The sequence below is a fragment of the Amia ocellicauda genome, chromosome 5 (genome assembly GCF_036373705.1).
Source record: "Amia ocellicauda isolate fAmiCal2 chromosome 5, fAmiCal2.hap1, whole genome shotgun sequence".
NCBI lineage: Eukaryota > Metazoa > Chordata > Actinopteri > Amiiformes > Amiidae > Amia > Amia ocellicauda.
In genome coordinates, this window is record NC_089854.1 from 33869287 (window position 1) to 33892340 (window position 23054).

A 23054-nucleotide genomic window follows, 5' to 3' on the forward strand; every position below is an offset into this window, starting at 1 on the left:
GAAAATATTTTAATTCATACCTAATGAAGCTATTACATTACATATTCCTAAATAATTTTTAACTTTCAAAATAAATGAATGTTAGATGGTACTGAATAGATTTGTCTGGAAAGAACAATAGGTCATAGGATATTCTACATTTTCTGCCCAGGAAATGTAAACCTCCTCGAACACTGCTTGAAGGACCCCAGATGGAATGAGAATGGATACCCATTTATTCCACCCAAGGAATCTCCATACCGTAATAAAAACGTAGAAAATAAATAACTCACATCTTGTTTGAACTCTGTAAAGGTCTTTCTGATGTCCTCATGCACAAAGAACAGGGCCTCTCGGTCACCCCATTTCTCTGCAGAATATTCCAGGAATTGGCCCATTGTTTTGGAGAGCAGGGCTGTATTTGAAGTGCCATGAACATAGCTGGTGGTGAGCGTAGGTCTAGGGGGAACAGTGTCTACATGGAGAGCCCTGCTGAGAAGACAAAAGAATGAAAATACTATTTACCTTAGAAAACAGTCATTTAGCTTGTTTGTTCTGAAGGAACTGCCTAAAGAGGTACACATGTATAAACACACTTGCAGCCATATAATGGGAAACTTGTAATCTTCAGTTACTCATTAACAAAAGTGCTATCACAGGGACTTGAAAGCTTGGCTGTTTTTCAGGTCTTGTAAGAATGAATCTGTCATTTTTATTCATTTTAAATTTAAATTTAACATGGTATATAACTTTTTCTAACTGTCCTGCTGAGACAGAGAACCAGTAACGAGATTAGGGCATGTGAAGTGTTGTATGTAGGCCTATGGCCCCAATGGTGTTAAGTTGACAAACGTATTGGACTAACTAAATAAATAAAAAGACCAATTCCATATGGTCTCAAATAAATGCATAATTAGAATAAAATGATAGGTTTATTTCTCTTTTAAAAATAAACAAAATTAAAGATTAAATACTAATAATCTTTGTTTTATGTAGCACCTTTCAGAAAGAAATAGAGTGTTTGGTGTAAGGTGTAAGGAGAAAACCGTAAATAGTACATCATAATACAGAAAACAGTACTTAGGCCTTAGTATGAACAAAGGTTTTCTGTAATTAACTGTAGAAAATTTTAAAAACATGTTGAAACTTGCATTCTAAATGAAACCTTGCCTAAAATCTCACGATCTTTCATAATTGTCACACTGGCTTCCGCGAGTATCCCACAATACACCTGGTTACAAGCATGAACTGTGCTACAAACCCAGTGCACTAGTTCAGTGGACCAGTGATGAACAGGATTAATAGTATTTTAAAATGTCCAGTGAACTGGGCCATGAAAAACATTCTCCGGGAGTTCACTACTTCACACCCCAGGCCTACCGCTCATCTAAAACCTTGTCTGAAAATGTTTTTTTTTTCCAATCAGTTCTTATTGGGCTGCTTTTACTTTGGAGACAGTCTCCACTGAGTGGAGTGACCACTAGGTCCACTGACCACATCATGAAAACAGTCAGACAACTTGGTGACCAGGTCAATGCATGCATTTACTCCAATGCCAAGCCACCCCCAGCACAGCTAAGAGAAGGCTGAGGTACATACACCAATTGTGCGGGACTCATTTGCATGTTACCTAACTATTTATTTTGCAAACCCCAAATTTAACATTTAGATTTAAAAGCTAAATATTTTGGTGAATCAGAGATTTAAGTGAAATGTTTCAAAGTAGGAGGTTCAGTTTACAAAGCCCAGATTTAGGATTTATTTAAATATTAAGTCAAACGTCAAATATTTTTCTAAAGTGAGATTTAGAATTTGAACTATTTATTAATGTGGGACAGTACGTTATGCAATAGTTAGCACATCAAATCCTAGGGGAAAACCTAGCACAGCCAAATACATAAACCCATCAGATACTAATGTAACACAATACGTTTCACCCACAACCAGAAACATGTGAACTTTACTCACCTTAAAGCCAGGAAACTTGTCGAGGTTTGTTTACAGTTTCTTGGCGAAAAGTTCAAATAAGCCGGAAAATGCTCGCTGTACTGATAGCATTTTGAAAGTATCCTGGCTGCCATTGTAAAAAATAAAATACAAATACGCTCTTTCACTCGTTTAAAAACGCTACACTTTCGCAAAGACTAGTTTCGAAATGAAACACTGCGTGCATTAAGTGGATAACGGCGCTGTGGGACAGCAGCACTGGGCTCCGCAGCGCAGGCGTGTAAAGTAATGACAACCAGCTGCGGCGCGCCTGCAGGGCACCAGAGACACCCAGCCCCAACCTGCGCTGCCCGCTTCCTAGGCGGCATTTCACCTACAAAGTGCACTGGCAGTTGATTTCTGCACACAAATTAACATGAATAAAATGCTATTTTCAAAGGGGATAAGAGAAGGACAAATTAAATAGATAACGTATGAGGACATACTGTACAATTCAAAAAGTTGTCCCCGATCAGTGGCCCTTGTTAATCCTGGCACTATCCAAACAATCAATGACTCAGTAATATAACTCGGTTAATACAAAGCAGGTGGCCATAAAGCTTTCTGAGGTCAGGGCGTGAAAACCCACAGCTACACTGTGCCTGTCTCTGGATGAATGCATTACTTCTGCCAGTTGTTAAGTGACACTTTCAGATCACTTTATGACGTGCACTAGATCTGAACGGTCTTGTGATGATGGTTTAACTTCCTGTGTCGGATTGTTTTGAAGGCGTTTCTTATTCTAACTAAAACAATATTAGATCTTAAAAGTTACAACTTGCTAAGGTCCGCGTAGTCGAAGCCCCTTGCTTACTTCTGAAAGCAAGAGCAGGTCTTCAATGCCAGGTTGTCGCAACTATGTCTGCTAAATAAACACACACAGACCAGCCGCAGCGCACAGGCGTAAGCAGCAGCGGCAGCGACACTGAAGAAAGTCGTTTTCACGCTGAAAGCAGACCAAGCACGACTGCAGCCTGTTTACATGTTCCTCACAGGACGTTATGCAATAGTTAGCACATCAAATCCTAGGGGAAAACCTAGCACAGCCAAATACATAAACCCATCAGATACTAATGTAACACAATACGTTTCACCCACAACCAGAAACATGTGAACTTTACTCACCTTAAAGCCAGGAAACTTGTCGAGGTTTGTTTACAGTTTCTTGGCGAAAAGTTCAAATAAGCCGGAAAATGCTCGCTGTACTGATAGCATTTTGAAAGTATCCTGGCTGTCATTGTAAAAATAAATACTGCTGCTAAAACGTGTCAAATGCGCTGTTGTAACATGTGCATACAATGTATATGTTTTCGAGCAGATGCTCTCCGTGCTGTAAAATTGACACTTGCGCACAAGCTGGCTGCAGAAGTTGTACTTATAGACCTATAGTCTAAGGGGCCGAATTAACCTTCTTTACTTACTAAAAAAAGTAGTCGCATTGCACATATATGTTTCCCATTATGTAAAAGTCAAAGACGAGATGGGGAGTGTATTGTAGCCTTTTTATGAAACAACTGATTGTCATATTTTATATTCTTAAAGAACAGTTTTAAAATGCAAACTATAAGAATGTGCGTTTTTTTGCAAAGTAAGAATTATCGCGGTGATCCCTTTCACTGGGATCAGTGTTTGCGTATATGGACATATTCCTATGGGTTCTTATAGGGAATATTATGGGCTTCCCACCCTTCTTGGCATAGAAGTTGCCAACATCAAAATCTTGTATTAAGCCACGCTAATATTGGAAAATATTTCCCGATTAAATGGTCTGCCTGTTGGTGGTAACGGCCCGGAGAATGGGTGGGAAGGGATCGGAATCAAGATTTTCTTTTTTTGGCAAAGCGTTTTGCAAAAGCTAATTAACACCACCTTGTTCAGGATCTAATTGTTGGGCATTTGTGTGTATTATTCTTATAATGTATTAACTTATTTTTCTTCCGCTTTCTTTCGTCTCGTTCATATAATCTTCTTTTCTAACGTGTCTACCATTCTCTCCTCTCTACTACTAACCACAACCAAAACAATATCATTTTCATAATTATGAATGACAGACAAGATGTCCAATAGACAATCCTTCATAAAGATGGAGGTATTTATTTGCAATGAATGTGAGTGAAAATTAATATGGTCATAATACTGTTATCCCCATACGGAAAGGAAATATATTGCAATATATTATACAGATATGGGGACATATAATTCGATATTATGTAAAATATATTCAGTTCAAAATAAATTTTCCTAAATTATATCTAAAATACATTTAAGAATATATTTACATTCATATATTTCTCCAAATGTATTTGTAATTTTTACAAAATATATTTCAACAAATATATTATTTCCAATTTCAATAATACATATTTAACATTGCATTGTAGTGAAATGCCTGAGTCTCAAACTCAGGTGTTGCAGGTATGTATTGTCTACTAGCAATTGTCTGGACAAGTATCATAACTCAAAATATTTCATATGTAACTAGTCAAAAGTGTAGAATTGAGAACAAGGGCAGTAATGTTCAGACTGTACAATGCACTAGTTAGACCTCATCTGGATACTGTGTAGTTCTGGGCTTCACACTTGAAGAAAGATATCGTTGCTCTAGAGGCAGTTCAGAGGAGAGCAACCAGACTTATTCCAGGTCTGAAGGGAATGTCCTACTGAGAGACTGAGGAACTGAACCTTTTTACCTACTGTTTATTTGGTTTAGTATTTTACATTTCATAAAATAAAGACAATTCAATTTTTAATACTTGTGATTAAAATCATTAAAATATCAGTCCTTAAAATCACTTAAAAAATTTTAAAATCTTTGTGATTTTTACAAGAACAAAAACAATTAACTTTAAAATAAACGTGCCCAAAACAACAAAACAAACGTGATAAAAGCAAAAACTGCCCACCAACAAAAGGTCAAATACATTGAAAATAACTGAAAATGCATTAAACAAAATAAAGAAACAATTAAAAAGGAAAAAATAAAAAACAAACAAAAAAGGTCTAATGCATTTTAAATTAAACCCAAAACGGTCAATGTATTTGACAACAAAATATAACAAAACTATACCAAAATCCCTAAACAATGTGATTTAAAAGTAACTAAATCTTTAAAAACAATTAAGATTCGTTTTTAAAATCTTTTCTAAAAACAATCATCCGTAAAATCTTTAAAAGATCTTGGACTCGGGCTCCAGCAGGGGGAACTGACCGTCCCCGGAGGTGGGTCCCATCATGGGATCCTGAGCTCCCCCAGATCTTGTATACGCCAGTTCTTGTAGGCTTCCTCCTTGCCCCTCTGATGGACCTCCAGATTGACATAGTCTCTTACAAACACCATGCCCCTCCGCGCGATGACGATCGGGTCCAGCTCCTGCTTATTGAACAAACAGATGTTCCGTCCCTCCCACAGTGCCTGCTTCACTGCGCAGACGACACGCCACCAGCACCTCAGGGTAGATGATGAAATTCCCCTGGCCGGACCGTACAGGATCTGCTGGGCGGTCGCCCGCGCAGGAACGGCAAACCTGTGGAGGAACGGAGAAAACAGGAGCCAGACCCTGTGGGCGGAGGGGCACTCACTAAAGATGTGAGCCTCCGTCTCCTTCCCCAGGCAACCCTTATAGGGGCAGGTGTCATAAGGAGCTATGCCCCTTCTGTGCATGAACACTCGGGTGGGGAGACACCGACTCACAGCCATCCAGGAGACATCTTTCTGCGTGTTCGTGAGGCAAACGTGCGTAGCGTTAGCCCAGATAAACCGGCAGGTTTCGGGAGGGAAATCTTCTATCCGGCTGGTCTCCTGGGCAGATCTCATCTGGCTACAGATGGTCTTGTAATCCCAGGAGGCCAGCACGACTTTATGGAGGCCTACTTCGAGCGCAAAGGCTCGGAGCGCCCTGTAGAACGGCGGGGGATCCCACGAGTGCGGCCCGGTGTTATCCATGGCGCAGAGGCCGAATGGTCTCAGGCTGCTGGCAAAATAAAAGCGGTTCATAAAACTCACTTTCTTGCCAGCAGCCTGGATGTTCTTTACCACATAGGCCAGCCCCTGCGCCTTTATCACAACGTCCGGGACCCCCCTGCCTCCATCCAGGGTACCCTTCACCATCTGTACTCTTTTCAGCCTCTCCATTTTGCTCCCCCAGACAAACCGAAATATAATTCGGGTCACTAATTTTGCGATGACCTTGTCTGGGGGGAAGATCATTCCTACGTAGAGGAGTATCGGGAAGAGGATGGCCTTTATGACCAGCACCTTACCAGCCATCGTCAAGGTCCTTGTGCTCCAGCCGTGGATCTTCCTTTGGACCTTCACTATGGCCTCCTCCCAGCTCCGGGTGCCCGTGTTGGTCCCGTCGATCGTGATCCCCAGAACCTTGATAGACGGCTTCACAGGGAACACGGTCGGCGGGCCCCGGCCGACAGGCCATGCCCTGGAGAGGTAGACCTCGCTCTTGGCCTTGTTCACAGCGGCCCCTGTCGCCCTGCAGAAGCCGTCCAGCAGTTCCTCGACCCTGGCCACGGACGGAGCGTCCGTGCAGACCACGGCCACGTCGTCCATATAGGCCAGGGCCTTCAGTTGCTCTCCGCCGGAACCCGGGAGATGGAAACCTGTCACCCGGACGTCCCGGCAGATCGCCTGCATGAACGGCTCCAAGCAGAGGACGTACAGCAGGGCCGACAGGGGACAACCCTGCCGGACCCCCGACCTGACCGGAAATGGTTCGGTCAGGTGGCGGTTCACAAGGACCCTGCTGCTTAGGCCGCTGTAGATGATCTTGACCCACTTCCTCAGGCCAAGAGCGAGACCCATCCTCTCCATGACGAGCTGCAGGTATTCGTGGCCCACTCTGTCGAAGGCTTTCTCCTGGTCCAAGCTGATTAGGACCAGGGGAAGCCCTCTCTCGTTCGAGTAGGCCACGACATCCCTGAGCAGCATGGCGTTGTCGGCCGCCGATCTCCCCCGGGCACCGCAGGCCTGGTCGGGACCCACGACTTGAGGGAGTGGCCGCTGCAGCCGGAGCGTCAGTGCTTTGGCCAGTATCTTGTAGTCGGTGCACAGGAGGCTGACTGGCCGCCAGTTCCTCAGATCTTTTGGGTCTCCCTTCTTGTGAAGAAGGGAGAGGATACTCTTCTTCATCGAAGGGGCCAATCTGCCCTCTCTGTACATCGACCCCAAGACCTGGCCCAGATCTTCCTTAAGCACCTCCCAAAAGATCTTATAGAACTCAGCAGGGATCCCGTCGGGACCCGGTGTCCTTCCAGAGTTAAGACTCTTTATCACCTGGGAGAGTTCAGTGGTGGTGATCTCTGGATCCTCCTCCTCCTCCTCGTCCCCCTCATTGCGGGACTCCAACAGGGACAGAAAGTGATGGATCAGATTTTGATCCACCACCTTCTGATCGTACAACTCCCTGTAGAAATCCCGCACCACTGTCTCAACAGCCTCTCTGCCCTCCACCTCTTGCCCCGAGGAGTCGATCATGGAGGACATTGCAGGCCGCCTCTCCTTCGTTTTCTTGAAGAAGAAGCGGCTGCATTTCTCATCGTCCTCCATGATGCGGACCCTGGAAAGGACCTTGATCTTCTCTTGCTCCTCCCGATAGAGGGCGGAGAGACTCAGTTTAACCCGGGCCACCTCCTCAGCTAGGTCGAAGCCTCTGAGCTGTAAAAGACTCAGGCGCTGGAGGCGGGCGTTTAGATGGGAATATCTCGCTCGCCTCTCGCGAGCTTTCCGTTTCCCCAGCTGAATGAAGTAGCCCTTGGTTCTTTTCTTCACCATCTCCCACCACTCTATGGGAGAATCAAAAAGGTCCTTCAGGGTCCTCCACTCCTCGAGGCGTCTGCTAAAGGTCTTAATCACACGAGGGTCATCGAGCAGAGAGGTGTTGAGCTTCCAGACCCCAGGCCCCGACTCCCGTGTGCTCGGAATGAGCACCTCTGTCGTCAGGAGCCTGTGGTCTGAAAAGAAGACCGCCTCCGAAGACATGGCGGTCCTCTCCAGTGGCTTACTGAGGAGGACGAGATCTATCCTGGAGAAGGAGGAGCCAGAAGAACTCACCCAGGTGAACAAGGGGACCAGGTCCCGACCTGCGTCGCAGAGTTCAAAGTCCTCCACGAACGCAGCAAGGTCCCTGCTGGATCTATCGTTGCGGGGCTTACTCCGGTCTACATCCCTCAGAGCACAGTTGAAATCACCTGAAATGATAACTGGCAAGGTGCCGATCAGGAGCGGGCGTAGCTGAGGGAGAAAGAGGACTCTCTCTCTCTGGCTGGTGGGGGCATAGACATTGACCAGCCTCAATACAGCCCCCTTGTATTTAAAATCGAGGCTGGCCAGTCTGCCCGCCTCTATAACCTTAAATGTTATAACTGTTAAGAAGGGGTTTTTCAGGAGTACGGCAATCCCGTCCGCTCGGGACACATTGGACCCCGACCAGAAGGATTCTCCTAGGGTCCAAGTGTCCCGGAGATCTTTATATTCTTTTTGGAACGGGATGCCGCACTCCTGCAAACAAATAATATCTGCCTTCATTCCAGCCAGAGAGTTTAAAACATCGGTCCTCTTTTTCACCTCAGCAATGCTCCTCACATTTATTGAAATAATAGTTAATGCCATAATGGCTGTGAGGGCAATTACCCGCTCCGTAACAATCATGTAAAGAAACCTTTCTCTTCCTCACTCCTCTCTTCTCCCTCACCTAGCTTAGCGCTAGCACCCATCATTTCAATCATTTGCCTCACCGCTTGATCCTCTAGGAAGACTATGGGGGGGGCTCGGCTCCCGCCACCCGGTAAGGCTGGCAAAACTCCACTGGGCTCAGGGCCCGTGGTGCTGGAGGTTCTCCCTGGTTCCTTTGAGGCCGAGGCCCGACGAACAGATGGCAGGGCAGAGGCTTTATGTACAACTGGGGAGAAAACTGTGTAGACCCCGCGAGTTGTTCTTTTAACTAATGGTGGGGGAGGGGGTGGTCTCTCCCTTCCCGGCTGTCTGCCGCCGCAGGCCTCCTCCCCCAGCGCCAGTGACCTTACCATCACGTCCCTGATGTCTTTCTGGGAAAGGACACTGGCGCCGACTCTCATCTCCTGAGGACCTGCGGCTCTCCCACTACTGCCGGGAGGGCATACCTGACCCCTCCCCTGGGAGAGTCTCAGTTGTGGGGCAGGAGGAATGTTATTTCTAGGGGGCCTCTCATCCACCAGGCTGCCCACTCGGGGCAGTGGAGAAGGCCCACTACTCTCCTCTCCGGAGTCAGAGTGGGGCGTGTAGAAATTAGAGGGAGAGGACTCTGCAGCGGGGGAGGAGCCGGCAGGGGGGGGAGAATCTGCAGAATGGATCCTTTTTTTCATCATACCCCCCCTACCCATGCTCCTCTTCTCTGCCCTCCTTCTCTTCCCCGCTACCACTGTCCACTCCCCCTCTGCCTCCACTTCTGACCCAGAGTCAGAGAGGGAGCCTATGAGGCTCCTGAGGATTGTTTCCTCTCTACCCCCATCTTGGGGTATCACCTTTAGAGGAGCCTCCGCTTGATTTTCTCTCTCTCCACCACCCCCGAGGGCCCGCGCCCTATTTGCATAGGAGGAGGGACAATTCCTAAAGAGATGCCCTCCCCCACCGCACAGGTTGCAGGCCCTCTCCTGCTTGCAGGCCCTGGTCTGATGTTCTCCGCCGCAGACCTTGCACTTGACAACAGTACAGGCTGCGGCTAAATGACCCAGGGCCCCGCAGTTCCTACATAATTTGGGCATGCCATGGTAGAAGACAAGCCCCCTATTTGCTCCTAATACCACGGTGCTTGGCAGATGGCGTACTCCGCCGATGGCGGCCACTTCCACCTGCAGGCGCACCTGCCACCGCCGAGCACCGGTCCAGACCCCATCCTCATCATTAACTCTCCTGCTTTCAGACAGGATCTCACAGTGTCTCCTCAGCCATACTTCTACATCATATTCTGCCACTGCTTCATTATAGAACTGAATAGTTACAATTTTAATTTCTCTATCTGTCAGGGCGTCGACCACAAAGTCATTCAGGGGCATGCTGTCTTTTTTTTCCCTATACAGATTCCAAAAACTCTCCAGCACTTGAGGGTTCTTAAAGCTCACCTCAAACACGTCCCTAGGTCCAGGCAGTTTAACCTCCGCAGCGCAGGCGTGTAAAGTAATGACAACCAGCTGCGGCGCGCCTGCAGGGCACCAGAGACACCCAGCCCCAACCTGCGCTGCCCGCTTCCTAGGCGGCATTTCACCTACAAAGTGCACTGGCAGTTGATTTCTGCACACAAATTAACATGAATAAAATGCTATTTTCAAAGGGGATAAGAGAAGGACAAATTAAATAGATAACGTATGAGGACATACTGTACAATTCAAAAAGTTGTCCCCGATCAGTGGCCCTTGTTAATCCTGGCACTATCCAAACAATCAATGACTCAGTAATATAACTCGGTTAATACAAAGCAGGTGGCCATAAAGCTTTCTGAGGTCAGGGCGTGAAAACCCACAGCTACACTGTGCCTGTCTCTGGATGAATGCATTACTTCTGCCAGTTGTTAAGTGACACTTTCAGATCACTTTATGACGTGCACTAGATCTGAACGGTCTTGTGATGATGGTTTAACTTCCTGTGTCGGATTGTTTTGAAGGCGTTTCTTATTCTAACTAAAACAATATTAGATCTTAAAAGTTACAACTTGCTAAGGTCCGCGTAGTCGAAGCCCCTTGCTTACTTCTGAAAGCAAGAGCAGGTCTTCAATGCCAGGTTGTCGCAACTATGTCTGCTAAATAAACACACACAGACCAGCCGCAGCGCACAGGCGTAAGCAGCAGCGGCAGCGACACTGAAGAAAGTCGTTTTCACGCTGAAAGCAGACCAAGCACGACTGCAGCCTGTTTACATGTTCCTCACAGGACGTTATGCAATAGTTAGCACATCAAATCCTAGGGGAAAACCTAGCACAGCCAAATACATAAACCCATCAGATACTAATGTAACACAATACGTTTCACCCACAACCAGAAACATGTGAACTTTACTCACCTTAAAGCCAGGAAACTTGTCGAGGTTTGTTTACAGTTTCTTGGCGAAAAGTTCAAATAAGCCGGAAAATGCTCGCTGTACTGATAGCATTTTGAAAGTATCCTGGCTGTCATTGTAAAAATAAATACTGCTGCTAAAACGTGTCAAATGCGCTGTTGTAACATGTGCATACAATGTATATGTTTTCGAGCAGATGCTCTCCGTGCTGTAAAATTGACACTTGCGCACAAGCTGGCTGCAGAAGTTGTACTTATAGACCTATAGTCTAAGGGGCCGAATTAACCTTCTTTACTTACTAAAAAAAGTAGTCGCATTGCACATATATGTTTCCCATTATGTAAAAGTCAAAGACGAGATGGGGAGTGTATTGTAGCCTTTTTATGAAACAACTGATTGTCATATTTTATATTCTTAAAGAACAGTTTTAAAATGCAAACTATAAGAATGTGCGTTTTTTTGCAAAGTAAGAATTATCGCGGTGATCCCTTTCACTGGGATCAGTGTTTGCGTATATGGACATATTCCTATGGGTTCTTATAGGGAATATTATGGGCTTCCCACCCTTCTTGGCATAGAAGTTGCCAACATCAAAATCTTGTATTAAGCCACGCTAATATTGGAAAATATTTCCCGATTAAATGGTCTGCCTGTTGGTGGTAACGGCCCGGAGAATGGGTGGGAAGGGATCGGAATCAAGATTTTCTTTTTTTGGCAAAGCGTTTTGCAAAAGCTAATTAACACCACCTTGTTCAGGATCTAATTGTTGGGCATTTGTGTGTATTATTCTTATAATGTATTAACTTATTTTTCTTCCGCTTTCTTTCGTCTCGTTCATATAATCTTCTTTTCTAACGTGTCTACCATTCTCTCCTCTCTACTACTAACCACAACCAAAACAATATCATTTTCATAATTATGAATGACAGACAAGATGTCCAATAGACAATCCTTCATAAAGATGGAGGTATTTATTTGCAATGAATGTGAGTGAAAATTAATATGGTCATAATACTGTTATCCCCATACGGAAAGGAAATATATTGCAATATATTATACAGATATGGGGACATATAATTCGATATTATGTAAAATATATTCAGTTCAAAATAAATTTTCCTAAATTATATCTAAAATACATTTAAGAATATATTTACATTCATATATTTCTCCAAATGTATTTGTAATTTTTACAAAATATATTTCAACAAATATATTATTTCCAATTTCAATAATACATATTTAACATTGCATTGTAGTGAAATGCCTGAGTCTCAAACTCAGGTGTTGCAGGTATGTATTGTCTACTAGCAATTGTCTGGACAAGTATCATAACTCAAAATATTTCATATGTAACTAGTCAAAAGTGTAGAATTGAGAACAAGGGCAGTAATGTTCAGACTGTACAATGCACTAGTTAGACCTCATCTGGATACTGTGTAGTTCTGGGCTTCACACTTGAAGAAAGATATCGTTGCTCTAGAGGCAGTTCAGAGGAGAGCAACCAGACTTATTCCAGGTCTGAAGGGAATGTCCTACTGAGAGACTGAGGAACTGAACCTTTTTACCTACTGTTTATTTGGTTTAGTATTTTACATTTCATAAAATAAAGACAATTCAATTTTTAATACTTGTGATTAAAATCATTAAAATATCAGTCCTTAAAATCACTTAAAAAATTTTAAAATCTTTGTGATTTTTACAAGAACAAAAACAATTAACTTTAAAATAAACGTGCCCAAAACAACAAAACAAACGTGATAAAAGCAAAAACTGCCCACCAACAAAAGGTCAAATACATTGAAAATAACTGAAAATGCATTAAACAAAATAAAGAAACAATTAAAAAGGAAAAAATAAAAAACAAACAAAAAAGGTCTAATGCATTTTAAATTAAACCCAAAACGGTCAATGTATTTGACAACAAAATATAACAAAACTATACCAAAATCCCTAAACAATGTGATTTAAAAGTAACTAAATCTTTAAAAACAATTAAGATTCGTTTTTAAAATCTTTTCTAAAAACAATCATCCGTAAAATCTTTAAAAGATCTTGGACTCGGGCTCCAGCAGGGGGAACTGACCGTCCCCGGAGGTGGGTCCCATCATGGGATCCTGAGCTCCCCCAGATCTTGTATACGCCAGTTCTTGTAGGCTTCCTCCTTGCCCCTCTGATGGACCTCCAGATTGACATAGTCTCTTACAAACACCATGCCCCTCCGCGCGATGACGATCGGGTCCAGCTCCTGCTTATTGAACAAACAGATGTTCCGTCCCTCCCACAGTGCCTGCTTCACTGCGCAGACGACACGCCACCAGCACCTCAGGGTAGATGATGAAATTCCCCTGGCCGGACCGTACAGGATCTGCTGGGCGGTCGCCCGCGCAGGAACGGCAAACCTGTGGAGGAACGGAGAAAACAGGAGCCAGACCCTGTGGGCGGAGGGGCACTCACTAAAGATGTGAGCCTCCGTCTCCTTCCCCAGGCAACCCTTATAGGGGCAGGTGTCATAAGGAGCTATGCCCCTTCTGTGCATGAACACTCGGGTGGGGAGACACCGACTCACAGCCATCCAGGAGACATCTTTCTGCGTGTTCGTGAGGCAAACGTGCGTTGCGTTAGCCCAGATAAACCGGCAGGTTTCGGGAGGGAAATCTTCTATCCGGCTGGTCTCCTGGGCAGATCTCATCTGGCTACAGATGGTCTTGTAATCCCAGGAGGCCAGCACGACTTTATGGAGGCCTACTTCGAGCGCAAAGGCTCGGAGCGCCCTGTAGAACGGCGGGGGATCCCACGAGTGCGGCCCGGTGTTATCCATGGCGCAGAGGCCGAATGGTCTCAGGCTGCTGGCAAAATAAAAGCGGTTCATAAAACTCACTTTCTTGCCAGCAGCCTGGATGTTCTTTACCACATAGGCCAGCCCCTGCGCCTTTATCACAACGTCCGGGACCCCCCTGCCTCCATCCAGGGTACCCTTCACCATCTGTACTCTTTTCAGCCTCTCCATTTTGCTCCCCCAGACAAACCGAAATATAATTCGGGTCACTAATTTTGCGATGACCTTGTCTGGGGGGAAGATCATTCCTACGTAGAGGAGTATCGGGAAGAGGATGGCCTTTACGACCAGCACCTTACCAGCCATCGTCAAGGTCCTTGTGCTCCAGCCGTGGATCTTCCTTTGGACCTTCACTATGGCCTCCTCCCAGCTCCGGGTGCCCGTGTTGGTCCCGTCGATCGTGATCCCCAGAACCTTGATAGACGGCTTCACAGGGAACACGGTCGGCGGGCCCCGGCCGACAGGCCATGCCCTGGAGAGGTAGACCTCGCTCTTGGCCTTGTTCACAGCGGCCCCTGTCGCCCTGCAGAAGCCGTCCAGCAGTTCCTCGACCCTGGCCACGGACGGAGCGTCCGTGCAGACCACGGCCACGTCGTCCATATAGGCCAGGGCCTTCAGTTGCTCTCCGCCGGAACCCGGGAGATGGAAACCTGTCACCCGGACGTCCCGGCAGATCGCCTGCATGAACGGCTCCAAGCAGAGGACGTACAGCAGGGCCGACAGGGGACAACCCTGCCGGACCCCCGACCTGACCGGAAATGGTTCGGTCAGGTGGCGGTTCACAAGGACCCTGCTGCTTAGGCCGCTGTAGATGATCTTGACCCACTTCCTCAGGCCAAGAGCGAGACCCATCCTCTCCATGACGAGCTGCAGGTATTCGTGGCCCACTCTGTCGAAGGCTTTCTCCTGGTCCAAGCTGATTAGGACCAGGGGAAGCCCTCTCTCGTTCGAGTAGGCCACGACATCCCTGAGCAGCATGGCGTTGTCGGCCGCCGATCTCCCCCGGGCACCACAGACCTGGTCGGGACCCACGACTTGAGGGAGTGGCCGCTGCAGCCGGAGCATCAGTGCTTTGGCCAGTATCTTGTAGTCGGTGCACAGGAGGCTGACTGGCCGCCAGTTCCTCAGATCTTTTGGGTCTCCCTTCTTGTGAAGAAGGGAGAGGATACTCTTCTTCATCGAAGGGGCCAATCTGCCCTCTCTGTACATCAACCCCAAGACCTGGCCCAGATCTTCCTTAAGCACCTCCCAAAAGATCTTATAGAACTCAGCAGGGATCCCGTCGGGACCCGGTGTCCTTCCAGAGTTAAGACTCTTTATCACCTGGGAGAGTTCAGTGGTGGTGATCTCTGGATCCTCCTCCTCCTCCTCGTCCCCCTCATTGCGGGACTCCAACAGGGACAGAAAGTGATGGATCAGATTTTGATCCACCACCTTCTGATCGTACAACTCCCTGTAGAAATCCCGCACCACTGTCTCAACAGCCTCTCTGCCCTCCACCTCTTGCCCCGAGGAGTCGATCATGGAGGACATTGCAGGCCGCCTCTCCTTCGTTTTCTTGAAGAAGAAGCGGCTGCATTTCTCATCGTCCTCCATGATGCGGACCCTGGAAAGGACCTTGATCTTCTCTTGCTCCTCCCGATAGAGGGCGGAGAGACTCAGTTTAACCCGGGCCACCTCCTCAGCTAGGTCGAAGCCTCTGAGCTGTAAAAGACTCAGGCGCTGGAGGCGGGCGTTTAGATGGGAATATCTCGCTCGCCTCTCGCGAGCTTTCCGTTTCCCCAGCTGAATGAAGTAGCCCTTGGTTCTTTTCTTCACCATCTCCCACCACTCTATGGGAGAATCAAAAAGGTCCTTCAGGGTCCTCCACTCCTCGAGGCGTCTGCTAAAGGTCTTAATCACACGAGGGTCATCGAGCAGAGAGGTGTTGAGCTTCCAGACCCCAGGCCCCGACTCCCGTGTGCTCGGAATGAGCACCTCTGTCGTCAGGAGCCTGTGGTCTGAAAAGAAGACCGCCTCCGAAGACATGGCGGTCCTCTCCAGTGGCTTACTGAGGAGGACGAGATCTATCCTGGAGAAGGAGGAGCCAGAAGAACTCACCCAGGTGAACAAGGGGACCAGGTCCCGACCTGCGTCGCAGAGTTCAAAGTCCTCCACGAACGCAGCAAGGTCCCTGCTGGATCTATCGTTGCGGGGCTTACTCCGGTCTACATCCCTCAGAGCACAGTTGAAATCACCTGAAATGATAACTGGCAAGGTGCCGATCAGGAGCAGGCGTAGCTGAGGGAGAAAGAGGACTCTCTCTCTCTGGCTGGTGGGGGCATAGACATTGACCAGCCTCAATACAGCCCCCTTGTATTTAAAATCGAGGCTGGCCAGTCTGCCCGCCTCTATAACCTTAAATGTTATAACTGTTAAGAAGGGGTTTTTCAGGAGTACGGCAATCCCGTCCGCTCGGGACACATTGGACCCCGACCAGAAGGATTCTCCTAGGGTCCAAGTGTCCCGGAGATCTTTATATTCTTTTTGGAACGGGATGCCGCACTCCTGCAAACAAATAATATCTGCCTTCATTCCAGCCAGAGAGTTTAAAACATCGGTCCTCTTTTTCACCTCAGCAATGCTCCTCACATTTATTGAAATAATAGTTAATGCCATAATGGCTGTGAGGGCAATTACCCGCTCCGTAACAATCATGTAAAGAAACCTTTCTCTTCCTCACTCCTCTCTTCTCCCTCACCTAGCTTAGCGCTAGCACCCATCATTTCAATCATTTGCCTCACCGCTTGATCCTCTAGGAAGACTATGGGGGGGGCTCGGCTCCCGCCACCCGGTAAGGCTGGCAAAACTCCACTGGGCTCAGGGCCCGTGGTGCTGGAGGTTCTCCCTGGTTCCTTTGAGGCCGAGGCCCGACGAACAGATGGCAGGGCAGAGGCTTTATGTACAACTGGGGAGAAAACTGTGTAGACCCCGCTAGTTGTTCTTTTAACTAATGGTGGGGGAGGGGGTGGTCTCTCCCTTCCCGGCTGTCTGCCGCCGCAGGCCTCCTCCCCCAGCGCCAGTGACCTTACCATCACGTCCCTGATGTCTTTCTGGGAAAGGACACTGGCGCCGACTCTCATCTCCTGAGGACCTGCGGCTCTCCCACTACTGCCGGGAGGGCATACCTGACCCCTCCCCTGGGAGAGTCTCAGTTGTGGGGCAGGAGGAATGTTATTTCTAGGGGGCCTCTCATCCACCAGGCTGCCCACTCGGGGCAGTGGAGAAGGCCCACTACTCTCCTCTCCGGAGTCAGAGTGGGGCGTGTAGAAATTAGAGGGAGAGGACTCTGCAGCGGGGGAGGAGCCGGCAGGGGGGGGAGAATCTGCAGAATGGATCCTTTTTTTCATCATACCCCCCCTACCCATGCTCCTCTTCTCTGCCCTCCTTCTCTTCCCCGCTACCACTGTCCACTCCCCCTCTGCCTCCACTTCTGACCCAGAGTCAGAGAGGGAGCCTATGAGGCTCCTGAGGATTGTTTCCTCTCTACCCCCATCTTGGGGTATCACCTTTAGAGGAGCCTCCGCTTGATTTTCTCTCTCTCCACCACCCCCGAGGGCCCGCGCCCTATTTGCATAGGAGGAGGGACAATTCCTAAAGAGATGCCCTCCCCCACCGCACAGGTTGCAGGCCCTCTCCTGCTTGCAGGCCCTGGTCTGATGTTCTCCGCCGCAGACCTTGCACTTGACAACAGTACAGGCTGCGGCTAAATGACCCAGGGCCCCGCAGTTCCTACATAATTTGGGCATGCCATGGTAGAAGACAAGCCCCCTATTTGCTCCTAATACCACGGTGCTTGGCAGATGGCGTACTCCGCCGATGGCGGCCACTTCCACCTGCAGGCGCACCTGCCACCGCCGAGCACCGGTCCAGACCCCATCCTCATCATTAACTCTCCTGCTTTCAGACAGGATCTCACAGTGTCTCCTCAGCCATACTTCTACATCATATTCTGCCACTGCTTCATTATAGAACTGAATAGTTACAATTTTAATTTCTCTATCTGTCAGGGCGTCGACCACAAAGTCATTCAGGGGCATGCTGTCTTTTTTTTCCCTATACAGATTCCAAAAACTCTCCAGCACTTGAGGGTTCTTAAAGCTCACCTCAAACACGTCCCTAGGTCCAGGCAGTTTAACCACACAGTTCAGCTCAGAAGGGGCAAAGCCCAGGCCCCTCTGCAGCACGGACCTGCTGAACTCCAGCCGGGTGAGGGCCGCGGTCTCGGCTCCAGCCTCACGGCTGAAGCGCACCGCATTATGGCGCCTCACACCGGCGGTTCGCTGGGCCATGCTGCGCTTTCCTACCTGGGAGAAGGGTCGGGAGGCTCTCAATCCGGAGGTCGGGGCAAGTCCACCTGGCTGGGGAGCAGCTTCCACCTCCGGGGCTCTTGCAGGGAGCGGGCCTTGCGGGGAGAAGTCCGGGCCCTGGCTGCAGGAGGCCTCCCTCAGGGACGTTGCCGATCGGCCTGGTCGGTCCCTGGAATCCGAGGCCTCTCCTGGATCCTGGCTGGTGACGTCAGCGGGAAGCAGTCCTGGTCAGGCCGGGCTCCGGGTAGATGGTCGGCCGGGCTTCTGGGTGGGACCCACTCCGTGAGGAGTCCACCGACTCCTCTGGCTAGGTCCCCTGTCGCTCCCGGTCCGTCCCAATCTCCACTCGCCTCGGCCTCCGGACCGCTCCAAGGACCCAGGACTCTGCAGCTCTGTCAACCGGCACCTCCCCGTCTCGTCTGGTCTGGCCTGATGGATCAGCTCCCTGCAAGGAAAAAAGAAAGACTGTCAAATACAGCTCAAAAAGCCCCCTGCTGGACAAAGGTTTCTCTCACTATTGATTCTCTCACTTGATTCAAGTCTTCAAAATCATGAAAAGCATCAACCACATCAAACCAGAGGCGCTTTTCCTGATCAGCAGAGACACACGCACCCGGGGACACAAATGGAAGGCAAGGCATTCAAGACAGAAAACAGGAACAAACTCACCAGCAATATCATTGAAGCAACAATTTGGGAACATTTAAAATTACATTGGATAGGATCCTTGGATCACTTAGTTACTAATGGACACCAAAGGAGCACAATGGGTCGAATGGCCTCCTCTCGAATGGACACTTTCTTATGTTCTAATGTTAAATATTTGAAAAAGAAGGGAAAAAGCATGTGCTCTGTGGAAATGAAATGATGACAGTGCTGCTCTTGGGACAAGAAAAGGTTCACATATATGTAGTTTATGCTCACAATTGATTTAATTTACCAGCAATTAAATTAATTGTGCACTGTGCGGTGGATATACCAGATCACAGAGTGTGGAGGGGATAATGTGGGGAAGTGTGGGCCCCTGCTTTGGACCTTAGGGCCCTGCAGAGGTCTGTGGCCTGGTGTGGGAGCCTAGGCTGGTGTTGGTGCCTGCTGACCACTGTCCACCCTTCATTCCCCTGTAGCACTTTCTCTGTGCTGTAGGCTCATAGCGAAAGTAATACTCTTCCTTTAGGACAGGCATTGCAATTTTATTTCAGTGACTGCTCACTCTCTCTTACAAGAGCACTGAGAACAGAGAGAGAGACGCAGACACAGGGGAAAGGCAGGTAGGGTGAGACAGGTAAAGGTGCACACATTGGGGTGTGCAGTGTCCGTTTCCCTGTGTGAGTTTGGGGGGGGTGCGTTTATCCCATTATGCAAATGCTAGTAGCAGCTCCCCTCTGTGCAGCGCCAATTGACCAGCAGACGGCGCTACAACTAGGCGGGACTAAGCAGACTGCCAATCTAGAGAGCCTTTCATTGATCACAGTTACTGTAAAGAAAAACAGTAATACCGCAGTTTGGACAAAGTGAACGGACGAAAATCAAGAGGGAAACACGTGTAAGGTGGGCCCTCTCTCTTGACTTAACGCATTGTATTGGTAATGGTGATCAGGGCTGTTGCGTTCATTGTACAGGAGGGGGTGCAGCCTGCCAGCTCTGCTGCTGATCGGGGTTATACTCGTGTACTGTGGACTTGGACTGAGGGACACTTGTGCTGCTCGTTGCTGGTTGTGTTGGTGCTGATGTGATGAGCCATGCAGATCAAATGTTGATCCTTAATGATCAGTAGTGACTCTTCAGCAGCTACAAACACACACGAAAACAGGAGACACTTGTTCACACAGAGAGTTATTACAATCTGGAACAAACTCCCCAGCGATGTGACTGAAGCCACAATTTGGGAACATTCAAAAATAGACTGGATGGGATCTTTGGATCATTCTATTATTAATGGACACCAAAACGAGCTGGTGGGTCGAGGGGCCTCTCGTTTGTAAACTGTTTCCTGTTCTTCTGATGTGTGCTCGGTATGACGTCAGGTGTTGTGAGTCGCGTACGTAACAGTCGCTGGAATTCGATTGTGTTGCTCTGCGGATTTCGCCTAATTAGCGCTGATAGTGAGTGTGGAGACGGAGCCGTACAGTCGATTGATTTTACCCGCGAGTAATTTCAGTTTTACCGAGAACATTTTGGTTGTATTGAATTCAAAATATGTCAGCGATTGCAGACTTCAAGTTTTGTCTTGAAGACTCTGCAACTTTCAGGTAGGCCGCTTCATTAATCTATCGTTTTCTTTTCATTGCAGCAGGGTATGTATAGACTATGTGTTTTTAAATGACAGTACAGTTGAAGTCTGCACACAATGTGAATAATAATGTTTTTCACCAGTACAAGATCGTGTGGGTGTGTAGCTACACATTGAACCATTATTCTCGTTTATTGATTACTGTATGAGAGGATATGAAATATGGTGCAATGGGTATGGTATATGCTGAAATTTTACTGTTTTACTCCATGAGACAAAGTAATGAATATAATGACTGGTGTATAGGCATATAACTTTTTTGTTTTCTTTTTGTAATATTTTCCATTTTTGTCTAAGCTATGAATATTTTCTGATATCTGTTGAGTAAAAAATAAAGCTGGGTCATTTAAACGCAGCAACAGATTTTGAGCCAAATCCTAAAGTGTATTGCTTTCATTATTTCGTAATCCTCGGCACAACCAAGACTTCTGTGCAAATGTTGTTGCATTGAAATTATGTTGTAGGTGGAAATATACCCCTGATGAGAAGGAGAATGAGCGGCAGTTCCTGCTGGATTTACAGTTCATCTGTGACAGGCTGCAGAAACTGCGCATTAGCGATGTGGTCCTGTCTAAGGTATGCAGCCCTGCTTGTCTAGAAGACCCTAGAGTTTTATTTTCTTGTTTTTATATATCAATTAATCTGATTGAGTTGGTTACCTGCATTGTTCTGATGGATCTGTTTAATGTTCATATTTGTCATTTGAACTAATGTACCATATTGCATGTTTTTTGTCAACTGCTGTCTAATTGTGATTGTTATTCAGAATACTGTATGTGTGTTACCTGTCCATCACAGCAAGTTACCAGCAGACTGTTTTATGGCTTGAAGGAATAGCAACTTTGGTCTGACCCTTTCTCCCTCCCTCCCCCCTCTCCAGGTCATAAATACCCCAATGCATTGCCTGGACCCTAGTCAGCGGACAGGGATGAACTCTGTCCCTGACCTTACCCCCTCTCTTGCCAACCTTGGCAAACAGCCCATGGGGGGACATGGCCCAGGCTCTTTGCCCCCCCAGCCCTCAGCAGAGGGTGCCCGGTGCTCCCGGCAGGGCGAGAGGAAGGAGCCACGAATCATCAACGTGTCATTCACGGATGAGATTCAGCTCAACAAGGCAGAGAAGGCCTGGAAGCCTACAATTAAGCAGGCTCCCACAGTGGGCGATGACCCCGAGGTCATTAAGACCCAGGTATGTAGGAGCAGAGGACACGGTTCTTGTTTGGGGGGGTGGGAATAATAATTTGCTAGTCTAGTAAAGGGGATTGTGGGTAAACTTGGAGCCCCAGTGATGATCTGTTTTTAGTGCCATGGTGTCTGGGCCACTGACCTCTACTGATGGAGAAGAGGAAGTGAGGGACTGCATACACTCACATGCATCCACCTCTCCAGAACAAATAAGAACACGGACTTGGCCGAGGTTTGCAGAACTAACTCTTTTTCCTTCCTTCCCTCCTCCCCCCTTTCCCTTCAACAGGAGCTGTTCCGCAGGGTGAACGGTATCCTGAACAAGCTGACACAGATGTTCCAGCCGTTGATGCGTCAAGTGAACGAGCTGACCATCGACACGGAGCAGCGACTCCAGGGTGTCATGGAGCTCATCTTCGAGAAGGCCATCTCCGAACCCAACTTCTCCGCCACATATGCCAATATGTGCCAGTGCCTTCTGAGGGTGAGAGAAGGAGGGTGACGGGGAGAGTGAAGTAACAGAGGGAGGGAGGGGATGGTAGAGGGTTGTGAAGATGGTATTTGTGTAAATTTGAACTTGTAAAATGTATTATGCCTTGAACTGCTCTGTATTATTGCACTTTGTATTGCTCTTATATTGGACAAGGGTGTCCGCTAGGAAATAATAATAATAATAATAATAATACAAATACATTGAACAGATTTGTTTAGCTCTGGAATTGTAATTTGTGGGAGTTCTTGTGAAGCACATATCAAGAGTTTTCACTCCGATACCTATTGAAGATGGAAGCCAGCCTAGCACACAGACCACGCTTAGCAAGTTTCCATCTTGCTTAGGGTTTATGTTGTTCCTGCTCCTCTTTCTGTAGTTCAAAGTACCGGCCGCTGACAAGCCGGGAGAGACGGTGCCTTTCCGCACTCTGCTTTTGAACCGCTGCCAGAAGGAGTTTGAGATGGAGGAGGATGGAGACGAGGTCTTCGAGAAGAAGCAGAAGTTGCTGGATGTATCCTTGGTGGTAAGAACATTTGAACATATTTTTTAGGGCTGCCCTGATTAATCAATTAATCGGGTCTATGAATCAACTAATGAATTGACGATCAATATTTTTTCTATTTAATCGAGCAGATTTAAAAAACAAAAGTCATAATAGTGACTGTCGATTATACGGTTAACACTAGAATCACAGAGATTTTGAACTACCTACAAGAGCTGATAGCTCTTTTAATGCTGTGGTATAATGAAAGGCAAACGATCGTATAAAACTAGCATAAATGGATTAGTATTTAAATGTAAATATGAACATAAAACATTCAAATGATTGGTATAAATGACATCAAAGCACTTTGTTTTCTAAACGCGTACACTGCACAATCAAAACTAATGAA

The 23054-nt window shown here is 47.3% G+C and overlaps 1 protein-coding gene and 1 non-coding gene across 3 annotated transcripts in view; one reads left to right on the plus strand and one right to left on the minus strand.

Annotated features, from left to right (window-relative positions):
* The window catches only part of acsf2 (acyl-CoA synthetase family member 2), a 72973-nt gene extending 70261 nt beyond the window's left edge, over positions 1–2712 (minus strand). The window contains exons 1-2 of one of the 2 annotated variants that reach the window (XM_066704866.1): positions 1948–2712; positions 273–468 (exon numbers count right to left, since the gene is read on the minus strand). In XM_066704866.1, coding sequence (XP_066560963.1) covers positions 273–468; positions 1948–2060 — 309 coding nt within the window. In that variant the 5' untranslated portion in view covers positions 2061–2712. Of the gene's footprint in view, positions 1–272; positions 472–1947 lie in introns of both variants that reach the window. The other variant, XM_066704865.1, reaches the window with a different exon arrangement.
* Positions 2713–21763: 19051 nt separating this feature from the next.
* On the plus strand, positions 21764–21840 carry LOC136750649 (small nucleolar RNA SNORD66). Its single transcript, XR_010816940.1, has one exon. It is a non-coding gene; the product is annotated as a small nucleolar RNA SNORD66 (small nucleolar RNA).
* Positions 21841–23054: the final 1214 nt, after the last annotated feature.